The sequence below is a fragment of the Chiloscyllium punctatum genome, chromosome 32, assembly GCF_047496795.1.
Source record: "Chiloscyllium punctatum isolate Juve2018m chromosome 32, sChiPun1.3, whole genome shotgun sequence".
NCBI classification, from domain to species: domain Eukaryota; kingdom Metazoa; phylum Chordata; class Chondrichthyes; order Orectolobiformes; family Hemiscylliidae; genus Chiloscyllium; species Chiloscyllium punctatum.
Window position 1 is genome coordinate 33,683,951 of NC_092770.1, and position 22,402 is coordinate 33,706,352.

At 44.8% G+C, this 22,402-nt stretch overlaps 1 protein-coding gene across 15 annotated transcripts in view; it reads right to left on the bottom strand.

The window, feature by feature from the left end:
* Window positions 1–22,402, bottom strand: part of nav3 (neuron navigator 3) — a 927,909-nt gene that overhangs the window by 185,238 nt on the left and 720,269 nt on the right. For all 15 annotated transcript variants that reach the window (XM_072552054.1, XM_072552051.1, XM_072552053.1 and 12 more), the window contains 2 exons: window positions 14,716–14,824; window positions 11,174–11,563 (listed from right to left, as the gene is read on the bottom strand). In XM_072552054.1, coding sequence (XP_072408155.1) covers window positions 11,174–11,563; window positions 14,716–14,824 — 499 coding nt within the window. The remainder of the gene's footprint in view (window positions 1–11,173; window positions 11,564–14,715; window positions 14,825–22,402) is intronic.

Consider the following 22,402-nt stretch of genomic DNA (forward strand, 5'->3'; position numbering starts at 1 on the left):
ACAATTCCATTTTTTTTGCCCTGAACTCAAAGTTCACCATCTGTCAGGGAAGAGTTCAAACCTCAGGCCCCCAGGACACTAGCCTGGGGTTCTGGATTACAAGTCCCATATCATAACCGCCATGCCATCTGATTCCCCACACCCCCAGGCAGCAGGGAGAAGGGGGAGGAATTAGTGGGTGGAGATGTCAGGAAGCAGGAGGTGTGTGGGAGTGGTGTTGGAGGGGAGAGAGCTGTGATGGAACTGTCCTCTCAGTAAATGGAGCAGATCCATGGGTTGTGATTGGAGAATCTGAGAGCACATCAGAGTAAATCCCCCCATTTCTGAGGCAGCATTTCTCCTTGACCTCAACTCCAGAGGACAACAAGCCATTTATCACGTTGTGATGTCGACCGTAGTATCTACATAGATCATTTTCTCTGCAGTAAGAAATCCCACAAACCTGTGGAAAGCCAGTTTATTTTTCCCTCATCAGTTGATGTAAGCTGTTACTTTTAAGCCGATAAGTCAGAGACTTTGTAAATATGAACCAGCTACCCAGTGCCTCCTGCAACCAAGCGAGTGGAGAAGGAAGATAGAGAAGCAGCAAGTCCTAACAGACAGATACAATCACCTCAGCACACCCTGTGGAAGGGAGCATTGAGCTGCCTTCCCAGACTTTTCCTCCATCCATAACATGCTTAGAGTCATCGAGTCAGAGAGATGCACAGCACAGAAACAGACCCTTCGGTCCAACTCATCCATGTCAACCAGATATCCCAAATAAATCTAGACACACTTGCCAGTACTTGGCTCATATCCTCCCAAACCCTTCCTATTCATATACCCATCCGGATGTCATTTAAATGCTGTAATTGTACCAGCCTCCACCACATCCTCTTGCAGTTCATTCCATACACATACCACCCTCAGCATGAAAAAGTTGCCCCTTAGGTCCCTTTTAAATCTTTCCCCTCTCACTCTAAACCTATGCCCTCTAGTTCTGGACTTCCCCGCCCCAGGAAAAAGAGCTTGTCTATTTATCCTATTCAAGCCCCTTAATTTTGTAAACCTCTATAAGGTCACCCCTCAGCCTCCGACGCTCCAGGGAAAACAGCCCCAGCCTGTTCAGCCTCTCCCTATAGCTCAAATCCTCCAACCCTGGCAACATCCTTGTAATTCTTTTCTGAACCCTTTCAACCCCATTTCCTGTCTGAGTTTCTTTCCTGTTTGTAGAGGGAAAGTCTATAAGTGGGCTAGAGTTTTAACTAGTGGAGTTATATTATGATGATTCATAATTGTTTGTCATAATTACAATAAATAATAATTCCTTAATACAGAAACCTGATCTGAACTTCCTGTCAATCAGAGTCTAGGACGCAGGTAAATCCAGGACAAAAACAGAAATTGCTGGAAAAAACTCAGCAGGTCTTACAGCACTCGTGGGCAGAAAGCAGAGTTAATGTTTCAAATCCAGTGACCCTTCCTCAGAATCCAAAGTGTTCTTGACTGGACCCGAAATGTTAACCCTCACTTCTCTCCACAGATGCTGCCAGACCTGCTGAGCTTTTCCAGCAATTTCAGTTTTTGTTTCTGATTTCCAGCATCTGCAGTTCTTTTGATTTTTCGTTCGGGTAAATGAGGGAATTCTGCACACTGTTAAAAAGCATTAACTATTGTGATGCCTCCAGGAATGGTGGTATTTGAGCAATGTGGATGTAAGTTGAAGTACACTTTCCTTTGCATGCTTTGGTGCAAAGAGATGATTCCGGAAGATGTAGTCTGTACATCATGGGGTGATGGTGACCCTTTGAGCTGAATGTGTGAGCTCTATCCAAACCCCAGACTGACTGACCCTCTGTGCTCCAACTGCTGGAGTCTCCCTGCTCCCATCGCCACGTACAGGATGATTCCTGCGGATATGTTTGCAGGATTTACAGACTGCTTGACAATGGCTCACATTTCATCTCCCACCATCCTACATGTTCAAAACAACCAATAAGGCAGAATAGCAGTCTTCACTCCAAGACATTCATAAACTCATCTGCAATAGCACATAAAATTTATCATAACATTTATTAATGCAGTGAATCATCAGACTCTGCAAAGATTGTGATGACAGACTGATATCAGTTAGGAAAGTAAAAGGAGATGATTTCTCAGGGTGAGTCCGAGACCACAATCTTGTGCCTTCGAATAGTTCAGTATAAAATGTCTGAGTCATAATGGGGCCATAACATCATCAAGATCAATAAAAACAGATGGAAAAACAGATTGAAGGAGCAATGTTGGGGGAAATTCAAGACAGGGGAAATAAACATTAAATAAATCAACAATGCATCAACAAGTCAACAACTGGAAACAACACAACAGGAAACAGTGTAAATTAGGTTGAGCATTCTGTAGATGGCCTACAGCTCTCTCAGATGATGAATCCACACTTTCAGAAAGTCTTTAATCTGTTCCAGAAAATTGGGTTTTATCAGTTAAACAGCTAAAATAACCCAGAACAGGCCATTTGTGCTCCCGGTCAGGTTACAGTGGAAACGATTTCAGCTCCAGGCCTGAGGCATTGCTGGGTTCATGCTAATAGCAGATTGATCATAAGGTCATCAGAAATTGAAGCAAGAGTAGACCATTTGGCCCATTGAACTCATTCTGCCCTCCAATATGATTACAGATGGTCTGAGTTAAAAGCTGAGATGGCTGGAGAAACTCAGCAGTTCTGGCAGCCTCTGTGGTGAGAGAAACAAAATCCAGAACAGAGAGAACCGTTAAGCTAGTGTGGTTTATACTGTAGACAGAAGGTAAGGAGGAGTGAGTGGAACAGATGGTGAGAATGCCCAGAGCAAATGACAAAGGGAGTGATAATGGCAGGTGAAGGAGGGATGTAGATATAAAACAGGTGCAAATCTAAGTGTGAACAGGAAAGTTGGGCCCTTTCAGCAGAGGGGAAAAAACAACAAGATACAGCCAGAGGAGAGTGAGGGATATGTGTAAAATGGAGGAGAGAGGTCATGCTCTAAAGTTGTGGAAATCGATGTTGATCTCTCAGAGCTGTAAAGTGCCTAAGCGGAAGGTGAGATGTTGTTCCTCAATCTTGCGTTGAGCTCCATTGGAACACTGCAGCAGACCCAGGATGGAAAGGTTAATGTGAGAGCAAGGTGCTTCACTGAGGTGGTTTCTCAACATGAGTCATTCTGGACTCTCTCTCTCTCTCTCTCTCTCTCCCCCCACACACCTGCTGCCAGACCTGCTGAGTTTTTCCAGCATTCTCCGTGTTTATTTCAGATTCCCAACTGCCGGAGTACTTGCCTTACCTCCAGCTTTCTGCCTGCCCCCAAAACCCTCTGTCAATCAAAAGTCTGACTCAAATTGAAACCACCAACCGCCAAAACATGGCTGACAAATTTACCAGTAATCTTTGAGGAGGTAACCAGCGGGACAGATAAAGGGGAAGCAGCTGATGTAATATATTTGGATTTCCAAATACCATTTCATAGGATCTAACACATACTTTATAATCACCATGGTGCTGGGAGTAGTATATTAACAAAAATAAAGGATTGGCTAACTAATAGATGAAAGACAGTTGGGCCATATGTAACATTAATAGACTCGACCCTTTAAGGGTATTTAAATGGTCATTGGATGAGAATGGAATAGTGTAGGTTAGATGGGCTTCAGATTAGTTCCACAGGGTGGTGCAGCATCAAGGGCTGAAGGGCCTGTATGTGCTGGAATGTTCATAATGGACGTCAGACCCTGATATAAATCTGAAATTCCAGGAGAGTTTTGGAACCTGGGAAAAGATCAAGTAGTGCCCATGTTTACTTAGGCGAAAACATGACCTATGTCGTTTTTTGGAGCAGTGAGATTGTTACATGATTCAGTCAGAGCAGATCAGGAACTAAAGGAAAACAGCCTGCTGATAGCCCACAGGTCGGTCACGCTGCTGTCTGCTAGAGTCTGGCGGCAGCAGTACAGCCAGAACATTCCAGAACTAGCAAACAGAAACCATCTTCCTCCCTTTCCTCTGTGAGTGTAAAAAGGTAAAAAACAAAGAAAACTAGAAGAAAGAATTTTAATGTAAGACATAAACCCATCCAATGGAAAAAAACATATCAAAGAATGCTCATTGCTCCACAGATAATGGGTCATCATTGGTAAAATCAAAAGGACAGTTTGAAATAATGGTCCCCCTTGTGTCCTGGATGTTGATCTTCAGAACATTGTATTTCCTGTCTATGTTTGCCATCTGTAATATTTGTGTCAAACTGTCTGTCTTTTGTCTGTCTTAGTTGTGACTAGGAGTGTGTGTATTTGGGGTTTTCAAGGGTGAGTGTTTTAAGATATTTAGTAGTAAATTAATAATCCTTTCCCTTTCTCTGACATTTGCTAGAGAATAAGTGAATTTACAATAGTTCTTTCCTGTTAATGATGAAATCCAGTGTGATTTGCTTTTGGTTTTGAATGGAAGTCGATCAGATAAATTGCTCATCTTGCTGGTTTAATTGGATATCTACACATTTGTGATTGTTTGTGCAAGAGTAGGGCTTGATTATTGAGTACTCGTCCCAGTTAATTGGTGACAACACCTTTCAGTTCCCCCTTTATCCAGTGAGCATATCACTTCCTCAAAAAACTCTAATGCAATGGTTAAACGTGATCTCCCTTTCACAAAAACCAAACATAAAAACACTTTCCAAATGTTTGGCTTGAGCTCGGACTTTTATTTGATTGTGATGAGGTAGCTGCTGTGCTCCCTCTGAATCTCTGAGCCAGAATCATGCCATCTGTGAATAATTTAGCACGAGGTAATTTCATCAGAACCTTTCAAATTCTCCGATTGAAATGGAGACTTTCAGAGGATTCCAGATCCAGAGAATTACACAGCAGGGAATTTGTTGAATTTATGCCAGAGCATTCTACGATGGGGTTCCAAAGAATCCCCAAGTGCGCCTCCCATCTACACTGAGATCACCACTGTCTGGACAGAAAAACACCCAGACTCTTCTGAGAGACAACACTCATCCAATCAGTTGATGGAGGGTCAGCAACCTGTTTTCCATTGGGTGCCATGGGAATGCATATGTTGAATGGCTAAGTGTGGTGTGAGTTCGCCAAATGCTGGTGGTTCCATGTGATGACTCCATCCAGGGTTGGCAACTATCCCAGGCCGAAGCTCAGCTGAGATGGTGTTTTCTGAAGGTGGCGGTGACACTACATTACATTGGGTTCCCCAAAAGAAGAGAGATACCAGATTTATTTTTAGATTAGATTCCCCTACAGTGTGGAAACAGGCCCTTCGGCCCAACCAGTTCACACCGACCCTCCGAAGAGTAACGCATCCAGACCCATTTTCCTCTGACTAATGCACCTACCACTATGGGCAAATCCACCTGACCTGCACATCTTCAGATCAAAACGTCAATTCTGCTTTTCACTGCAGGTGCCGTCAGACCTGCTGAGTTTCTCCAGAACTTTCTGCATTCGTCCTAAACACTATTTAATTGAATACTTAAAACCCAGATGCAATGAATTAAATAGATTTTAATGTCACAAAGTAATTGTCTCCTGAATAGACACCCCAACAAGGGGTTCCAAATACTCCACAAGCCTCAGAGAGGAAATTCCTCCTTATCTCTGTCTGACATTGCTGCCCCTTTATTCTGAGACTGTGTCCCTTGGTCCGCAACTCTCCCAGGAGTGGAAACATCCTCTCAGCATTGACCCTGTCAAGCCCCTGTATGTCTCAATGAGACCTCATTCCTCTGAACTCCAGTGGGTAAAGTCCCAACCTGTTTAGCGTTTGCTCATAAGACAATCCCTCCATCCCGGGGATCACCCCAGTGACCCTTCTCTGAACTGCCTCCAATGAAATGGGCCAACCTGTCTATACTAAACCCATTGCAGTGTTACGAACTGATGTGCTGACATGATCATTCTGCACAAATTAACTTCCAATTTTTGCAGCAAATCCCAATGGCACACATCACCACAATTTTAAACAAATCATAGAATCCCTACAGTGTGGAAACAGGCCATTTGGCCCAACAAGTCCATACTGACCCTCTAAACAGTAACCCACCCAGACCCATTCCCCTACCTTATTAACCTACATTTCTCCCTGAACAATAGGGTCAATTTCCCAAGGCTAATTCACCCTGACCTGCACATCTTTGGACTGTGGGAGGAAACCGGAGCACCCGGAGGAAACCCACGCAGACACGGGGAGAATGTGCAAACTCCACACAGTCAGTCGCCCGAGGCTGGAATCGAACGCGGGTCCCTGGTGCTGTGAGGTAGCAGTGCTAACCACTGAGCCAATGTGCCACCAATAAATAATTGAAGATGAACTTACTTCAATATTTCTGTACTTTTGCATCAGTCTCTAACTGAATCAATGTACGGGACTAACTGGGAGACATTGTGACTTTCCAAGTCAATGGGTGAGTAGGTAACAGTCTTACTTTAGCCTGAAGGTGTGAGTTTAAATTGAACACAAAATGTCAGATGACCCTCTGGGTGTAGTAACTGAGGAAGTATTATGATGACAGAGGGGCTGTGTTATCTGGCAGTTATGATGTTAAAATTAGATTCTTTCATGTGTAGATAAAAGAACTCATGGCAGTCTTTTGAAAAGTAGGAGAATTAACTCTTGCCTCCTATTCAGTAATTATCCTTCAGCCAACAGCACTAAAATGGATAGCCTTGTCATTTTTTGCATTGATTTCTCTGGGACCTTGCAGGGTTCAGATTGGCTGTCAGATCTGCGAAAGACAGATCATCATAACTGAAATCAGTAACTGGAAAACACTTTGGGACGTGCTAAGATTGTGAAAAGTGTTCTATAACTGCAAGTTAGACCCTAACCAGAGGCCTGCGAGCGAATCTGAGGATTGTGCTCAGGAAGGGTGTATCAGCCATGCAGCCATTGGCTGAGCAACATGGGACCTCAGCCCTCATACACTGATAAAGTTAGAGAGGTCTACAGCGCAGAAAAAGGCCCTTCAGCCCATCAGGTCTGCACTGGTCAAAAACAGCCACCTGACTATTCTAATCCCATTTCCCAACACTTGGCCCATAGCCTTGGTATTGCAACTCCACATCTAACCACTTCTTCAATGTGATGAGGGTTCCTGCCTCTCCCACTCTTACAGGCAGAGAGTTCCAGATTCCCACCAATCTCTGGGTGAGAAGGCTTTCCTCATCTCTCCCCTAAACCCCCTGCATCTTCCCTTCAATCCAAGCCCCTGGTCATTGATATCTCCATGAAGGGTAAAGGTTTCTTCCTGTTTCTGCCACTAGTAATTTTCCATATCTCAATCATGTCCCCTCTCAATCTCCTCTGCTCCAGGGAAAACAGCCCAGTCTGTCCAATCTCTCTCCATCACTGAAACTCTCCAGGCCAGGCAACATCCTGGTAAATCTCCCCCTGCCCTCTCTCCAGTGCACTCACATCCGTCCTATTATGTGGATTCCAAAACTGCACACTCTACTCTCACTCGACTCTAGTCTCGCTTGACCTAACCACTGCTTCATACAGTTCCAGGATCACCTCCTTGCCCATAAACTCTGTGCCTCGGCTAATAAAGACAAGTATCCCCTATGCTTTTGGGTCCACTTTGAGGAGTAAATTGTGAGACATGACACAAACTGGGCTTGTATCACCTGGAATTTAGAAGACGAAGAGCTGATTTGAACAGAACTTTTAAGATTTGTTGGGGAACTCATAAGGGTATCCAGAGACAAAAACTATTTCTGCTGCCTGAGGATCCTCAGATTAAAGGGACAAGCTCTCACAACGAGAGCCAGGCTTTTCAGGAATAAACGTCAGAAATCCTCCTTCCACTGAGGGACTGAATTTGGAATTTTCTTCCACAAATGTGATTTCAGATCAATTGTTCATTTCAAAACAAAGATTAAAAAAGGTTTGTTGTTTGAGGATATGAAGGGACCTGGGGCTGAGGAAGGATTGGGGAGTTCAGTTGGCCGTCCAGTCGTGATCTCATTAAATAACAGAAGAGATTTGACAACCTGCATCCTCTAATAGGTGCCATTCAGAAGTCCCGGCATAATCGTAATGTCACTAGCAAGTTGAGAAGATTTGTAGCTCGGGTTGAGGTTTTGGATGTAGGTTTTTGCCCGCTGAGCTGGAAGGTTTTGTTTTCATGTCTCGGTGATGTCACTGGCCGAGTCCTTTGGTACCACAGGCTGGGGGCCCCTGGGTTCAAATCCTGCCATGGCAGCTAGTGGAATTTGAATTTAATAAAATCTGGAGTAAAAGCTAATGGAAGCCATTGCTCAATTATCATTAAAACCCATCTGGTTCACTCATGTCCTTTAGGGAAGGAAATCTGCCATCTTGGCCTGGTCTGGTCTACATGTGACTCCACACCCACAGCAATGTGGTTGATCCTTAACTACCCTCTGGGCAATTAGGGATGGGTAATAAGTGCTGCCTAGTAAGTGACACTCAGATCCTGTGATCAAGTAAAAAGAAGGACTGGTTTCCCATGACACCTCTCCTTATTTCCATTACTTTCAGTTTCAGAGAGGTGTACTGTACACAGAACAGCTCAGCCCACAGCTCCCACATTGGTCTACCTCGGAATCATTCAGCTCTGCATTAATGACAAAAAGAAAAGGAAAATAATGGAGGTCTGAAAGGAACACACAATACATCAGATAGCAACTGTGACACAAAGGACAGATTGTGTTGGGGTGTGACAAAGGGTCACAAGCATTCAAGCATTTGCAACATATTTACGACATGGTCTCTCCTTAAAGATTAACTAAATGGATTTAATGTTGGTTGACACCCAGGTCCCTGCACTCCAACCAATCCCCAGCTCAAACATTAGGCAGGGAGTGTTATGTATGTAGTTGGGGGTGCTGTCCCTTTAAGACAGCTGGTCAGGTGACCCAGAGGAGCAGAGCTTGGGTCCACTATAAAACTGGCAGTGGAGATGGGAGCATCATCAATAAAGTCTCCCTGTTCAGATTTACCATCTATTCCTAGTTCCAAAGGCAGCCAACAACATGGGGAGTCTGTCCATCATCCCACAGCTAGTTAACTCTGGAGGCAGCGCATTAGTTGCTTTAAGGGGAGGTTGCTTAGGAGGAGAACTCCCCCTTTCTGAAGAGGAGAACTGTTGGCCAATTGGAGCTGGCAGATCTCTTGCCCTAGCAACACCACCAAGAGTCACATAGACAGTCTGCAGGATTGAGGGGTTCAGTCTGAGCCACAGGGAGGATGGCAGTGAGATTGGGGGGGCACGGGAGAGGGTGAGTGGGTGGGGGGCTGTGGTCAAGAAGCTGGGAGCAGGTTAAAGGGGAGAGGGACAGGAGTAGGGGCCATGGAATGCTGACAATAGCCCCAGGGGTTCTGAGAGACAATCCAATGGAACTTTATCCAATAGCAGCTCACACCATTAAAGATCTTGGGCTTTCTACAAAGCCTCCCACACCCCCCACCCCCACCACCACCAGCCCTCTCCTCTCTGGATTGAGGGTCATGTCCCCTATGCCCCTGCACATTTCAGACAGGTTGAGGTGGATGGTAGACTGACCACTGACAGGGGGCTCTGTGAAATCCAGGCTTGTTACTCACCAAGGACAATGCTAACTGATGAACCGTATCCCAGCTTCACCTTTAAACCAGTCAGATTAAACAAATATTCAATTTACACCGAATCAACTGAGTCACCCTTTAATAAATACAGCTTCCCCATATGGCCCAGAGAAACCACAGTTAAACAAATCTAGTTCAGTGTTTGAACAAAACATCATTCCACGATTTGATTCCGGATATGAACTTTTGTTTCTGTGACTCGAGTTAAATACATCACTTTCAGACCATGAAACAGGAAATCGGAGCAAGGGTTACCATTCGGCCCATCGCGTATGTTCGGCCCATCTTCTCCAACTTGCTCACCTTGTTTGTTTGATGCCATAGATTTCCAGAAGCCTGCTCCTGGTTTGAATAAACTTAACAATGGAGTATTTCACAAGGTCCTGGGGAAGAGCCTCTGAGCACAGGACGTTCTCCGTATCTCAGTCCAAAGTACTCAACCTCTTATTCTGACATTGTGATCCCAGTGTCTCCAAGTCAGGGAGAATAACTCTCAAACTGTCTCCAAGTCTTCCACATTTCAAACTAATTTTTAGAATATCAGCATAACTCTGGCTGAAATATCAGCAAATCCTACTCAAGCATTTCTCAAAGGACCATGCTCTTAATGTTCACTTGAAGATTTGAAGCGTAATGCACATATCGAACAGTATGTGTATGCTCACCAGCTAAAACAGCATGCATGAGATGCAACTAAGCAATTCCACAAATAGACCTAAGCTCTGCAATCCTGCCACATTCATCATGAATGGTGGTGGACAATTAAACAACTCACTGGAGGAGGGAGCTCCACAAATATTCCCATCCTCAATGATGGAGGAGCTCAGTACTTCAGTGTAAAAGATAAGGCTGAAGCTTTCACAGCAATCTTCAGCCTGAAGTGCTGAGTGGGTGATCCATCTCAATCTCCTCCAGTGGTTCCTGCATCACAAAGACCAGTTGCCAGCCAATTCGATTCACTCCGCGCGATATCAAAAAATGGTTTGAGACACTGGATGCTGCAAAGGCTATTGGCCCTAACAACATTCCGGCAATAGGACTGAAGATTTGTGCCCCTGACAACAAGGCCAATTCCTGCCCACTCAGTCTACTCTCCATCCTCAGTAAAGTGATGGACGGTGTCAGTAACAGAGCTATCAAGCAGCACCTGCTCAGCAATAACCTGCTCAGTGACGCCCAGTTTGGGATCCCCCCAGGGTCACTCAGCTCCTGACCCCATTATAGCCTTGGGTCAAACATGGACAAAAGAGCTGGATTCCAGAAACAACAATACGATTATGATATATTAACCGAGAAGCCCCCTCCCAAATTTCCCACCCAAAAATAAAGCCATGTGATTGGTCATGTTCCCCTGAGAAGGCCGAGGAAGCCTCAGTTTAATGGTTATGTAGAAGACATCTCCCCCCGAACAGTGCAGCACTCCCACAGTACTGCGCTGGAGTCCCTGCAGTGGGAACCATAATACTGTCACTCAGGGGTCAGTTGACATCAGTTCTAGAACATTCTGGAACACAGTGCCATCAGCAACACAAAGCTGAGCCGTGCAGAGTCACTCACCCACTGCCGATGTCATCGCTCCTTATGTTCTTTCCCAGTAAGTCACCGTCGCTCATGTAACCGGTCACATCCACATCGGTGGGTGTCATGTCAAGCTCAGAGCTTCCTTTCTCAGAGATGTCCAGCTGCGAGTTATTGCCGGCCCTTGACCCCGCTGTCCTTCGGAGGGGTGCAGTGTATACGTAGCGTGAGCCATCGGGGTGGATGTAACGACTAGGGTTAGGTCGGGGAGGGTAGCCAGTGCCCAGGGATGGGGCATCACCAGCTTGCAACCGTGGGCTGGACTGGCCAAGCCTCCAGGACATGGCAGATGGTCTGCTGGTCACTGCGGCCATGGAGCGCCCATTGATCTCCGTGGTGACGGTGCTATCGAATGTTGTCTCCAGCGTGCTGCCAAAGCAAAGAGCACTTCAGTATCTGATCATCGAAACATACAACAGTACAGATTGGAGGCCATTCAGCCTAGTGGGTCTGTGTCAACCCATCTCAAAAATAAATCAATATTCTGGGAGTTTTTATTCCTAGTGTTAATGGTTCCCAACCAACAGAAATGCTTATAAAAACAAGCAAAATACTGTCGATGTTGGAAATCTGAAACACAAAGAAATAGCTGGAGTGTGAAAATAGATAAGTCCCCTGGGCCAGATGGGATCTATCCTAGGATTCCCTGAGAAGCCAGGGAGGAGATTGCCACGCCTTTGGCTTTGATCTTTATGTTGTCATTGTCTACAGGAATAGTGCCAGAAGACTGGAGGATAGCAAATGTTGTTCTCTTATTCAAGAAGGGGAGTAGAGACAACCCTGGTAATTATATACCGGTGAGCCTTACTTCGGTTGTGGGTAAAGTGTTGAAAAGGGTTATAAGAAATAGGATTTACAATCATCTAGAAAGGAATAAGTTGATTAGGGATAGTCAACATGGTTTTGTGAAGGGTAGACCATGCCTCACAATCCTTATTGAGTTCTTTGGGGAGGTGACCAAACAGGTGGATGAGGGTAAAGCAGTTGATGTGGTGTATATGGATTTCAGTAAGGTGTTTGATAAGGTTCCCCATGGTAGGCTATTGCACAAAATACAGAGGCGTGGTATTGAGGGTGATTTAGTGGTTTGGATCATAAATTGGCTAGCTGAAAGAAGACAGAGGGTGGCAGTTGATGGGAAATGTTCATTCTGGAGTTCAGTTACAAGTGGTGTACCGTAAGGATCTGTTTTGGGTCCACCACTGTTTGTCAATTTTATAAATGACCTGGATGAGGGCATGGAAGGATGGGTTAGTAAATTTGTGATGATATTAAGGTCAGTAGAGTTGTTGATAGTACAGAAGGATCTTGTAGGTTACAGAGGGACATAGATAAGCTGCAGAACTAGGCTGAGAGGTGGCAAATGGAGTTTAATGTGGAAAAGTGTGAGGTGATTCACTTTGCAAGGAGCAACAGAAATAAAGAGTACTGGGCTAATGGTAAGATTTTTGGTAGTATAAATGAGCAGAGAGATCTCTGTGTCCCTGTACATAGATCCCTGAAAGTTGCCACCCAGGTTGATGGGGTTGTTAAGAAGGCATACAGTGTTTTAGCTTTTATTAATAGAGGGATTGAGTTTCGGAGCCATGAGGTCATGCTGCAGCTGTACAAAACTCTGGTGCGGCTGCACTTGGAGTATTGTGTACAGTTCTGGTCACCACATTACAGGAAGGATGTAGAAGCTTTGGAAAGGGTGAAGAGGAGATTTACTAGGATGTTGCCTGGTATGGAGGGAAGGTCTTACAAGGAAAGGCTGAGGGACTTGAGGCTGTTTTCGTTAGAGAGAAGAAGGTTGAGAGGTGACTTAATAGAGACGTATAAGATAATCAGAGGGTTAGATAGGGTGGACAGGGAGAGCCCTTTTCCTCAGATAGTGATGGCTAGCATAAGGGGACATAGCTTTAAATTGAGGGGTGATAGACATAGGACAGATGTCAGAGGTAGTTTCTTTACTCAGAGAGTAGTTGGAGCATGGAATGCACTTCTGGCCAACAGTGGTAGACTCGCCAACTTTAAGGGCATGTGAATTCATTGACAGGCATATGGACGAGAATGGAATAGTGTAGGATAGATGAGCTTCAGATTGGTTCCACAGGTCGGCGCAACATTGAGCGCTGAAGGGCATGTACTGCACTGGAATGTTCTATATTCTAGTCTGGCTGTGTCTGTGGAGAGTGAAATAGATCAATATTTCCAGTTTCTTCTCTGAAGTCTCATACTGCTCTCGAAACATTAATTCTGCTTCTCTCTGCACAGACCTGCTGAGTTTCTCCAGCATTCTCTGTGTTGTTTGAGAGATGTTCATATGTTGACGTTGTGAATTTGGTCTCTATCCTTCCACGGGGGTCTGAGTACAATTAACTAGACCAACTTTTAGAATTGGGCTTTAGAGAGGATAGAGTCGAAAAGTATGTTGTTGGAAAAGCACAGCAGATCAGGCAGTATCCAAACAGCATAAGACCTTCATCAGGAATCCTGCTCCTCGGATGCTGCCTGACCTGCTGTGCCTTTCCAACACCACCCTTTTTGACTCTGATCTCCAGCATCTGCAGTCCCCACTTTCTCCTTTAGAAAGAATATCAAAACATTGATTTAATAATATATATTGACTAGTTCCCAGTCCACATTCCACCATGTTGCAAATAGCAGGGAGATTCAGAAAGAACAAGGGAAGACAATATAAAATGAAAAGTACGCATGAATGAATCGTAGGAACAGAGAGGTCTAGAATGTTATAAAAGTTGTTTCTAAAGGATCCTTGGATCATAAAGAGACAAAATTCTAACTCATTCTGGAACCAGGTTAAAATTGGGGTTGTGTAGGAAGAAGTTGTGAGAAAGCATAATGTGCCTCTGTGTTCTAATTTTGGGCACCAGATTTTCCGGAAGGATGTTAAGGACATGGAGAGGGTGCAGGAGAGTCCCTGGAATATTAGCTGAGATGTGGAAATTCGCAGACCTGTCCAGACTGGAGAAGCCGGGATTGTCATGCTCCATGTGGTGAGGTCAGAGGGATGTAGTGGAGTGAATGTCGGGTGGATAGGACAACATGGTTAAAGGGGGAGGCGAGGGTAATGTTGGGAAAATAGCCTTTTCCATATGGAGCAGTTTAATGAACCCCATCTGGTTACAGCAGGTCAAACCTTGCAGCTTACTCACCCTGAGCCTCATAACCATTGAGTGGAAGGTGTGAATAGTCCGTCTGGTTATTGAGTCTGATAGCTTTGATGAGTGAGCCTGTCACTGTTGATGTTACATAGGGAACATACAGGGTGCTATCTAATGCTGGAGGTTCCAGACTGCCTCATTCTCATCTGGACATGTTCTGTTGGTGACTCTCTGCACGATTCTCATGTATTAGACTCCGACACTGAAACAGTATAAGGGCTATCGAGGGGCACAGAATCTTTCATTGCAAACTGAGTTTTATTGTGACAGTCTAATCTTGATAACCCGGGTGATATCATCAGCGTAAAGAAGCAGCCTGGGTCTTGAAATACAGACTCAGACTCAGCTGAATACCTATGGCTTATCTGGGTCCCGCGCAGACTCGACATTGTCTCTTCCAGGTTTTGCCGGAGGTCAGCAATGTTCTTCACCGTCCTCATTCTCCTAGTTTCTGGATCTTCACCTGGAACAGCGAACAAGAGGAAACACAGTGAGCCCCCAGAACCTCGCATCACCATGTGTTTTTAATATAACATTGACATTAAATAAATAGTTCACTCGGAGTTTATTTTACATTGAGATCATCCAAAACCCAGCTGCTCGTGACCTCCCACCAAGTGGGATTCCACCATTGCCCCTGTGCTTGCTGAATTACTCCGGGTCCTGCATAAACAATATCTTCACAATTTATCATCGTTGTTTTCAAATCCTTCCAAGGCTACATCCCTCTCTGTCTCTGTCATCTCCCCAAGGCCCACAATCCTTCAAGCTCCCCCCACATCCAGTTTGAATCTCTTTGTGCTAATTTTGGACCATCTATCATCGAACATAGAAAAGTACAGCACAGAACAGGCCCTTCGGTCCACAATATTGTGCTGAGGATTAATCTTAATCCAAAACAAAATAACCTAACCTACACACCCCTCAACTCACTGCTATCCATGTCCATGTTCAGCAATCACTTAACTGTCCCTAATGACTCTGCTTCCACCACCACCACCACTGGTAACACATTCCATGGATTCACAACTCTCTGCGTAAAGAACCTCCCTCTGACGTCTCCTTTATACCTTCCTCCTAATATCTTAAAACTATGACCCCCTCATCCCAGTCAATCCTGCCCTAGGGGAAAGGTCTCTGGCTATTGACCCTATCCACTCCTCTCATTACCTTGTATACCTCGATCAGGTCTCCTCTCTTCCTCCTTCTCTCCAGAGAAAAAAGTCTGAGCTTAGTCAAACTCTCTTCATAAGGCAAGCCCTCCCGTCCAGGCAGCATCCTGGTAAACCTTCTTTGCACCCTCTCCAAAGCCTCCACATATTTTTTAGGGTGACCAGAACTGGACACAATATTCCAAGTGTGGTCTCACCAGGGACTTGTAGAGCTGCAGCAAAACCTTGCGGCTCTTAAACTCGATCCCCCTGTTAATGAAAGCCAAAACACCATATGCTTTCTTAACAGCCCTATCCACTTTGGTAGCAACTTTGAGGAATCTATGTACTTGAACACCAAGATCCCTCTGTTCCTCCACACTGCCAAGAATCCTGTCTTTAATCCTATATTCAGCATTCGAGTTCGACCTTCCAAAATACATCACTTTGCATTTATCCAGGTTGAACTCCATCTGCCATCTCTCAGCCCAGTTCTGCATCCTTGTGTATTTCCTTGTGTAGGTTAGCATCAGATTTTGTTTGATAAGTGGAAGTGTCTTGGGATGCTTTATTATGCTAACAGCGCTATATTAATGCAATTTATTGTTGAACATAAACAGTAACTATCAGAAACTAACAATGTATACAAGTCTTATGGACTGTTTGAAAGAGTTATTCCATTAATGCCTTCCCAGGACCCCACAATTACCTTTCTCTTTGTAAATATTAATCCAAAAGAAATAGGACCTGGAGTAGGCCATTCAGCCCCTCAAGCCTGATCTGCCATTCACTAGGATCACTCTCATTTCAAACTTTAATGCTGAATACATTACCACCACTTCCTCAGGTAATGTATTCCAAATTACAACATTTCACTAATTCTTTCAAAACGGCGGGGGTGGGGGGATGTGTGACAATACCCATGAATCCTCCCTCACTGACACTGTAAACTTGGGGGCACCTCATCCCTTATGGAAATTAGGCAAAGATTCTAGGACCTAAAAAATTTGATAATTAGTACCAAAGACTCTAGAACTTTCTGTTCCGGTACAGTTACACAATGTTAACTACCAGACAATGTGGAATTTTGCCCAGGTTAGTCCTGTCCACAAACAGGAGAGCAAACCCAACCCGGCCAATTCCCATCCCATCAGTCTCCTCTCGATCCTCAGTAAAGTGATGGACGGTGTCAGTAAGAGAGCTATCAAGCAGCACCTGCTCAGCAATAACCTGCTCAGTGACGCCCAGTTTGGGATCCCCCCAGGGCCACTCAGCTCCTGACCTCATTACAGCCTTGGGTCAAACATGGACAAAAGAGCTGGATTCCAGAGGGGAGGGGAGAGGGACAGTCCCTGACATCAAGGCTGCATTCAACCGAGTGTGGCATCAAGGAGCCCTGGCAAAACTGGAATTAATGGGTATCAGGGGGCAAACTCTCCAGTGGTTGGAGTTATACCTGGCACATAGGAAGATGGTTGTGGTTGTTGGAGGTCAGTCATCTCAGCTCCAGGACATCTCTGCAGGAGTTCCTCAGGGTAGTGTCCTAGGCCCAACCATCTTCAGCTGCTTCATCAATGACCTTCCCTCCATCATAAGGTCAGGAGTGGGGATGTTTGCTGATGATTGCAAAATGTTCAGCACCATTCACAATTCCTCAGTCCGTGCTCAAATGCAACAAGATCTGGACAACATCCAGGGCTGACAAGTCACAAGTAATATTCACACCACACAAATGCCAGAAAATGACCATCTCACCACCTTTATTAAGGTAAGACTTCGACTTTAAGATCTGGGTGTTTTTCTTATCTTTTGACTTTTTTTCTGCTTTTTTAAAAAGTTCTGATTTTGTAACCAAGGTGTTACCAGAGAGTGGTGACTCTCTACACTTGTATGTATTCATGCATTCCTATACTCGAGTACACATGACAGTTAAATCTAATTCTAACCTCCAAAATAAAATTCTAATCTCCAATAAGATAACTATTACCACTTAACATTCATTGGTGTTACCATCACTGAATCCCCTAATATCAACAACCTGAGAGTTACTACTGACCAGAAATTCAACTGGATAATCCATATAAACACAGTGGCTACAAGAGCAGGTCAGAGGTTAGGAATACTCTGGTGAGTAACTCCCCTCCTGACTCCCTAAAGCCTGTCCACCATTGACAAGGCACAGGTCAGGAGTGTGATGGAATACTCCGCACTGTTCCAGAAGGCAGCTCAGCACTACCCCATCCAGAGGATAGGAACAGGAAATCAATGCTGGCCCATCTAGCGAGCCCCATATCCACTGAATTAAGAAACTAAGATTTGAAACTTTATAGCTCCCCTGACCCTGGGGAATCACACCTCCCACATCCTTTACTGAAACAACATGCGGACAAACCAGGGGAAGTGCAACAGGAAGAGAGCTGGACATATTCCTCACATGCGCATGACACATTAGCCGTCATAGTGAAACAGTAAGATATTTCTGTAAAGACTCTTCCAGAGTGTCCTCCCTCAGCCTGATTGACCCCTTGTCTTGTTGGGTGTTTTGTGAGATCTTACCGGGGGCCAATCTGTTTCCAGGAGTGGCTGTGTAACAACAGCACTTGTACATCAGGAGGAAGGTCTATAACACATCCAGGGATAGCTCTGACAGCTGAAATTCTTTCCTCAGCACTTGAGAAGCATTGAAGAGTTAAGTCATATTTCTTCATTCCCCGGTTTGAGGATTGAAGCTGCTGACCCAAGAGTTTCCAAAAATAAATTAACAAATCTGGATTCAAGAAAACTCCATTGTACAATCGCACACACTGCAATTTTAACAAGGAGCAGGATACTGTGGCTCCCTGCAACAACAACATAGCAACACGAGTTGGCTACTCAGTCCCCTCCAGCTTGCTCTGACCCTTTACCCAGTGCCTGCTGCGTTGGCATTCAGAGGGACAGGGTAGGACAGCGGTTTTCAGGGAACTTCCACCTCAACAACTCTATCATTGGAGCTTAGTAATATTGAGGGGAATGGTCAATTCCACTGTTTCATAGAGCAGAGGAGATTGAGAGGGGACGTGATTGAGATGTTTAAAATAATGAAGGGCATAGACAAGGTGAACAGGAAGAGACTTCACCCCTTGGTGAGGGATCAATGCCTGGCTATATAGATTTAAGGGAAGGGGCAGAGATTTCGAGGAATGTAAGGGGGAAATATTTTCCCCCATAGGGTAGTGGGAATCTGGAACTCCCTGCCTGTAAGGATGGGGGAGGCAGAAACCCCCATCACATTGACAAAGGATTTAGATGTGTAGTTGCAATATCAAGGGCACACAGGGCTATGGAGAAAGTGAGGACTGCAGGTGCTGGGGAAAAATCGAGAGTGTGGTTCTGGAAAAGCGCAGCAGGTCAGGCAGCATCCGAGGAGCAGGAGAATCGACGTTTCGAGCATAAGCCCTTCATCAGGAATGAGCCAAGTGCAGGAAAATGGGATTAGAATAGTCAGGAGGTTGATTTTGTGGATACAATGGGCTGAAGGGTCTTTTTCTCTGCTATAGAACTCTCTGACTGTATGAGTAGAACCACCACCTCCTCCAACTCTACCACAACCAGACTTTTCCCAGGCAGGAATTTAAATTTCTCAATTAATGTTGTGACAAGAGGCTCCAAGTCTTATTCTCAGGTCCTTCCAAACATCTCTCCTGACCATCACAACCCGGAGGGGGGGGGAGGGGCAGAGACAAAAGTGGAGCCCATTTTGACATTTAAAGGGAACTCACAAACAGCTTAATTATCATTTTATTACAAATGGCCAAGTTAGTGGATGATAACATTGATAATGGGCGTTGGGTGCTGCTGGACAAAAAAAAAATAAGTGTCCATCGAAGATACCTTCCTCAAGCTGGTAGTGATGATAATAAAAAGGCAGTCGTTCAACTGAGGTGTCCAATCAGTATCACCTAATCAAAGGAGGACCCAGGAATTCAGGAAAAGGTACATCAAAGTCAATCATAAAAACATTAATGCCAACAGTAACAGAATTGTTCAAAATACTAATACAAAAAAGAAATCCTCGCTGTGCAGGCCCCACTGATCCTTTGAATTTGAAGATTTACAAATTAAATGTGAAAGCTCGGAGGACTAGAATCTAAACTCGATACCCTCTCTGCCCAAGCGATACCTAAAGACACAGGTATTGGCCCCAGGAACAGTTTCCAATGCCAATTGTTGTCAGTGAGAGCCCGGGATCGTGTTTTTTTTTGTGTAGTTCAGTCTGTGGGGGATCTTTCTCCCTGACTTTAATGTACTCGGTGCCAGAGCAGATTGCGGGCTGTAACAGCTACAAGGTGCTCACTCTCATTCAGGGCCTCTCTGATGTTCCATGGAAGTGCTGCACAAGCACCTCAAAGACAAACCTCCTTCCTTAATGGTTTTGTTCTGCTGAGCTGGATTGGAGGGAAATCTCTATCATGGGATAGGGATTGCTCCAAGAATCAAAACAAATCTCAACCATTCTCTGTCCCTCTCAGATACAGGCTCAAGTTGATGTCCTTAATGATCATTAGAACACAAGAAATAGTAGCTACCAAAGACCTTTCGGCCCCTCAAGCCTGCACCATTCTATAAGATCATTGCAAATGGATGGCCTCAGTCCCACCTTCCCAGCCTATTCATATCTCATCTGATTCCTTGAGAGATGTAACAATTTCTATCCCAGTCATGAAATATAGAAACATCAAAATCTGGAGCAGGAGTCCAGGTCGTTCTCCTATAATGCAATAGCAGCGTTCTTGTGCAACCCCACATTATCAAAAAACCCCACCTTAGAAACAGCACTCAACATGTTGCTGATGTAATCACATTACAGTCAACATAGGTTTTAAAAGTTTGCGCTTAAGAAACTGCGTCCCCAATTCATCAATCGCGTTATAGCGAAAATCGGCCCTTTGAGCCTGCTCCACCATTCAATATGATCATAACTAATCTTCCAACTCAGTCCCCTGTACCCAGTTTCTCCCCAAACCCTTTGATCCCTTTAGCTCTAAGAACTACATCTAACTCTTTCTTGAAAATATTCCATGTTTTGTCCTCAACCACTTTCTGTGACAGAATTCCACAGGCTTCCCACTTTCTGGGTGAAAAACATTTCTCCTCATCTCAGTTCTCAATGGCCCACCCTGTATCTTCAGACTGTGACCCCTGGGTTTAGGCTCCCTGGTCATTGAGAACATTCTTCCTGCCTTTACAATGTCTGGTCCTGTTTGTATGCGATCTCATTCTTCTAAACTCCAGTGAATATAATCCTAACCTCCTCCGCAGCTACGTCCAAGCCCGGGTGTCCTTGGAGAAGGAGCACGCAGTGTCCACCAACACCCTGGAGTTGTTCAGGGAGAGGTGGGCGCCGCAGGGAGTGGAGTGCATTATTTCCCCCTCCAACTCTATTTTGATTTAATCCCTACCCTCCCCTTCACTGTTTTGATCACACAGCATTGCCCTTTGATGTGAAGGGGACTGCTTGTCACTGGCCACTCGGGTGTTTCCTATCTTCCTGGTGGTGGAATATAAATAAAGATTTAATCACCTGCTGTTCCTCACTGTATCCTGTACCTGCACACACACGATATGAGTGCTGGGGAAAAATAAGCACTACCGCAGTTAGGCGGTAATGCAGGGGTAAGAGAACAGAAATTATACAAACAGAGGGAATTTAGAATTTCCTCAGAAAAAAAGATAAAATATATAAAAGAAAAGAAAAAAATATAATCCTAACCAATCCAGTCCCTCTTCATATGTCAGTTATACCCCCTCAGGGATCAGTGTGGTAAACCTTTGTTGCACTCCATCCACTCATTCCCTGAATAATTATAACAATGGTGTGTCCATAACTCCCTGGGACAGGGAATTCCAAACATTCATAACCCTGTAAATGGAGTAATTTATTGTCACTGCTGAGGGTTGGTTCACCCAGCTGGTTAGACTGTGATGCCAACAGTTCAGGTTTGACCCCAATGCTGACGGTGGTAGTTTCTCACCAGGCCCTGGGTTAATGTTCCTGAGTGGGGATAAAAGGGTCCTTGCTGAAAATTCTTCAGGAATTCCTGAAGAAGGGCTGATGCCCGAAACGTCGATTCTCCTGTTCCTTGGATGCTGCCTGACCTGCTGCGCTTTTCCAGTAACACATTTTCAGCTCTGATCTCCAGCATCTGCAGTCCTCACTTTCTCCCCGATAAAAGGGTCCTTCTCAGGATGGCAGCCAGCGACAAGTGGTGTTCCACAAGGCTCAGTGTTGGGACCACAACTTTTCACTTTATACATTAGCAAACTTGATGAAGGAACTGAGGGCATTCTGGCTAAGTTTGCAGACAATACAAAGGGAAGGGAAAGGCAGGTAGCATTGAGGAGGTGGGGAAGCTGCAGAAGGGTGTGGACAAGTTAGGAGAGGGGGCACAGAAGTGCGAGATAGAGTACAACATGGGAAAGTGTGAGGTCTTGCACTTTGGTAGGAAGAAATGAGGGGAATATTCAGAAATCTGAAGTGTAAAGGGACTTGGAAGTTCTAGTCCAGGTTGAGTCAGTAGTTAGGAAGGCAAACACAATGTTGGCATTTATTTCATAAGGACTAGAATATGAAAGCAGGGATGTACTTCTGAGACTTTATAAAGCTCTGGTCAGACCACATTTTGAATATTGTGTGCAGTTTTGGGCCCCATATCTTAGGAAGGATGTACTGGCCCTGGACTGGATCCAGAAAGGTTCCCGAGAATGCAAGGCTTAACATATGAGGAAAGTTTGAGGATTCTGGGTCTACACTCCATTGAAACTTACCTGAATTCTGAATGGCTTGGAGAGAGTGGACATTGGGAAGATGTTTCCATTTGGAGGGACTACAACCTGAGAACCCAGCCTTA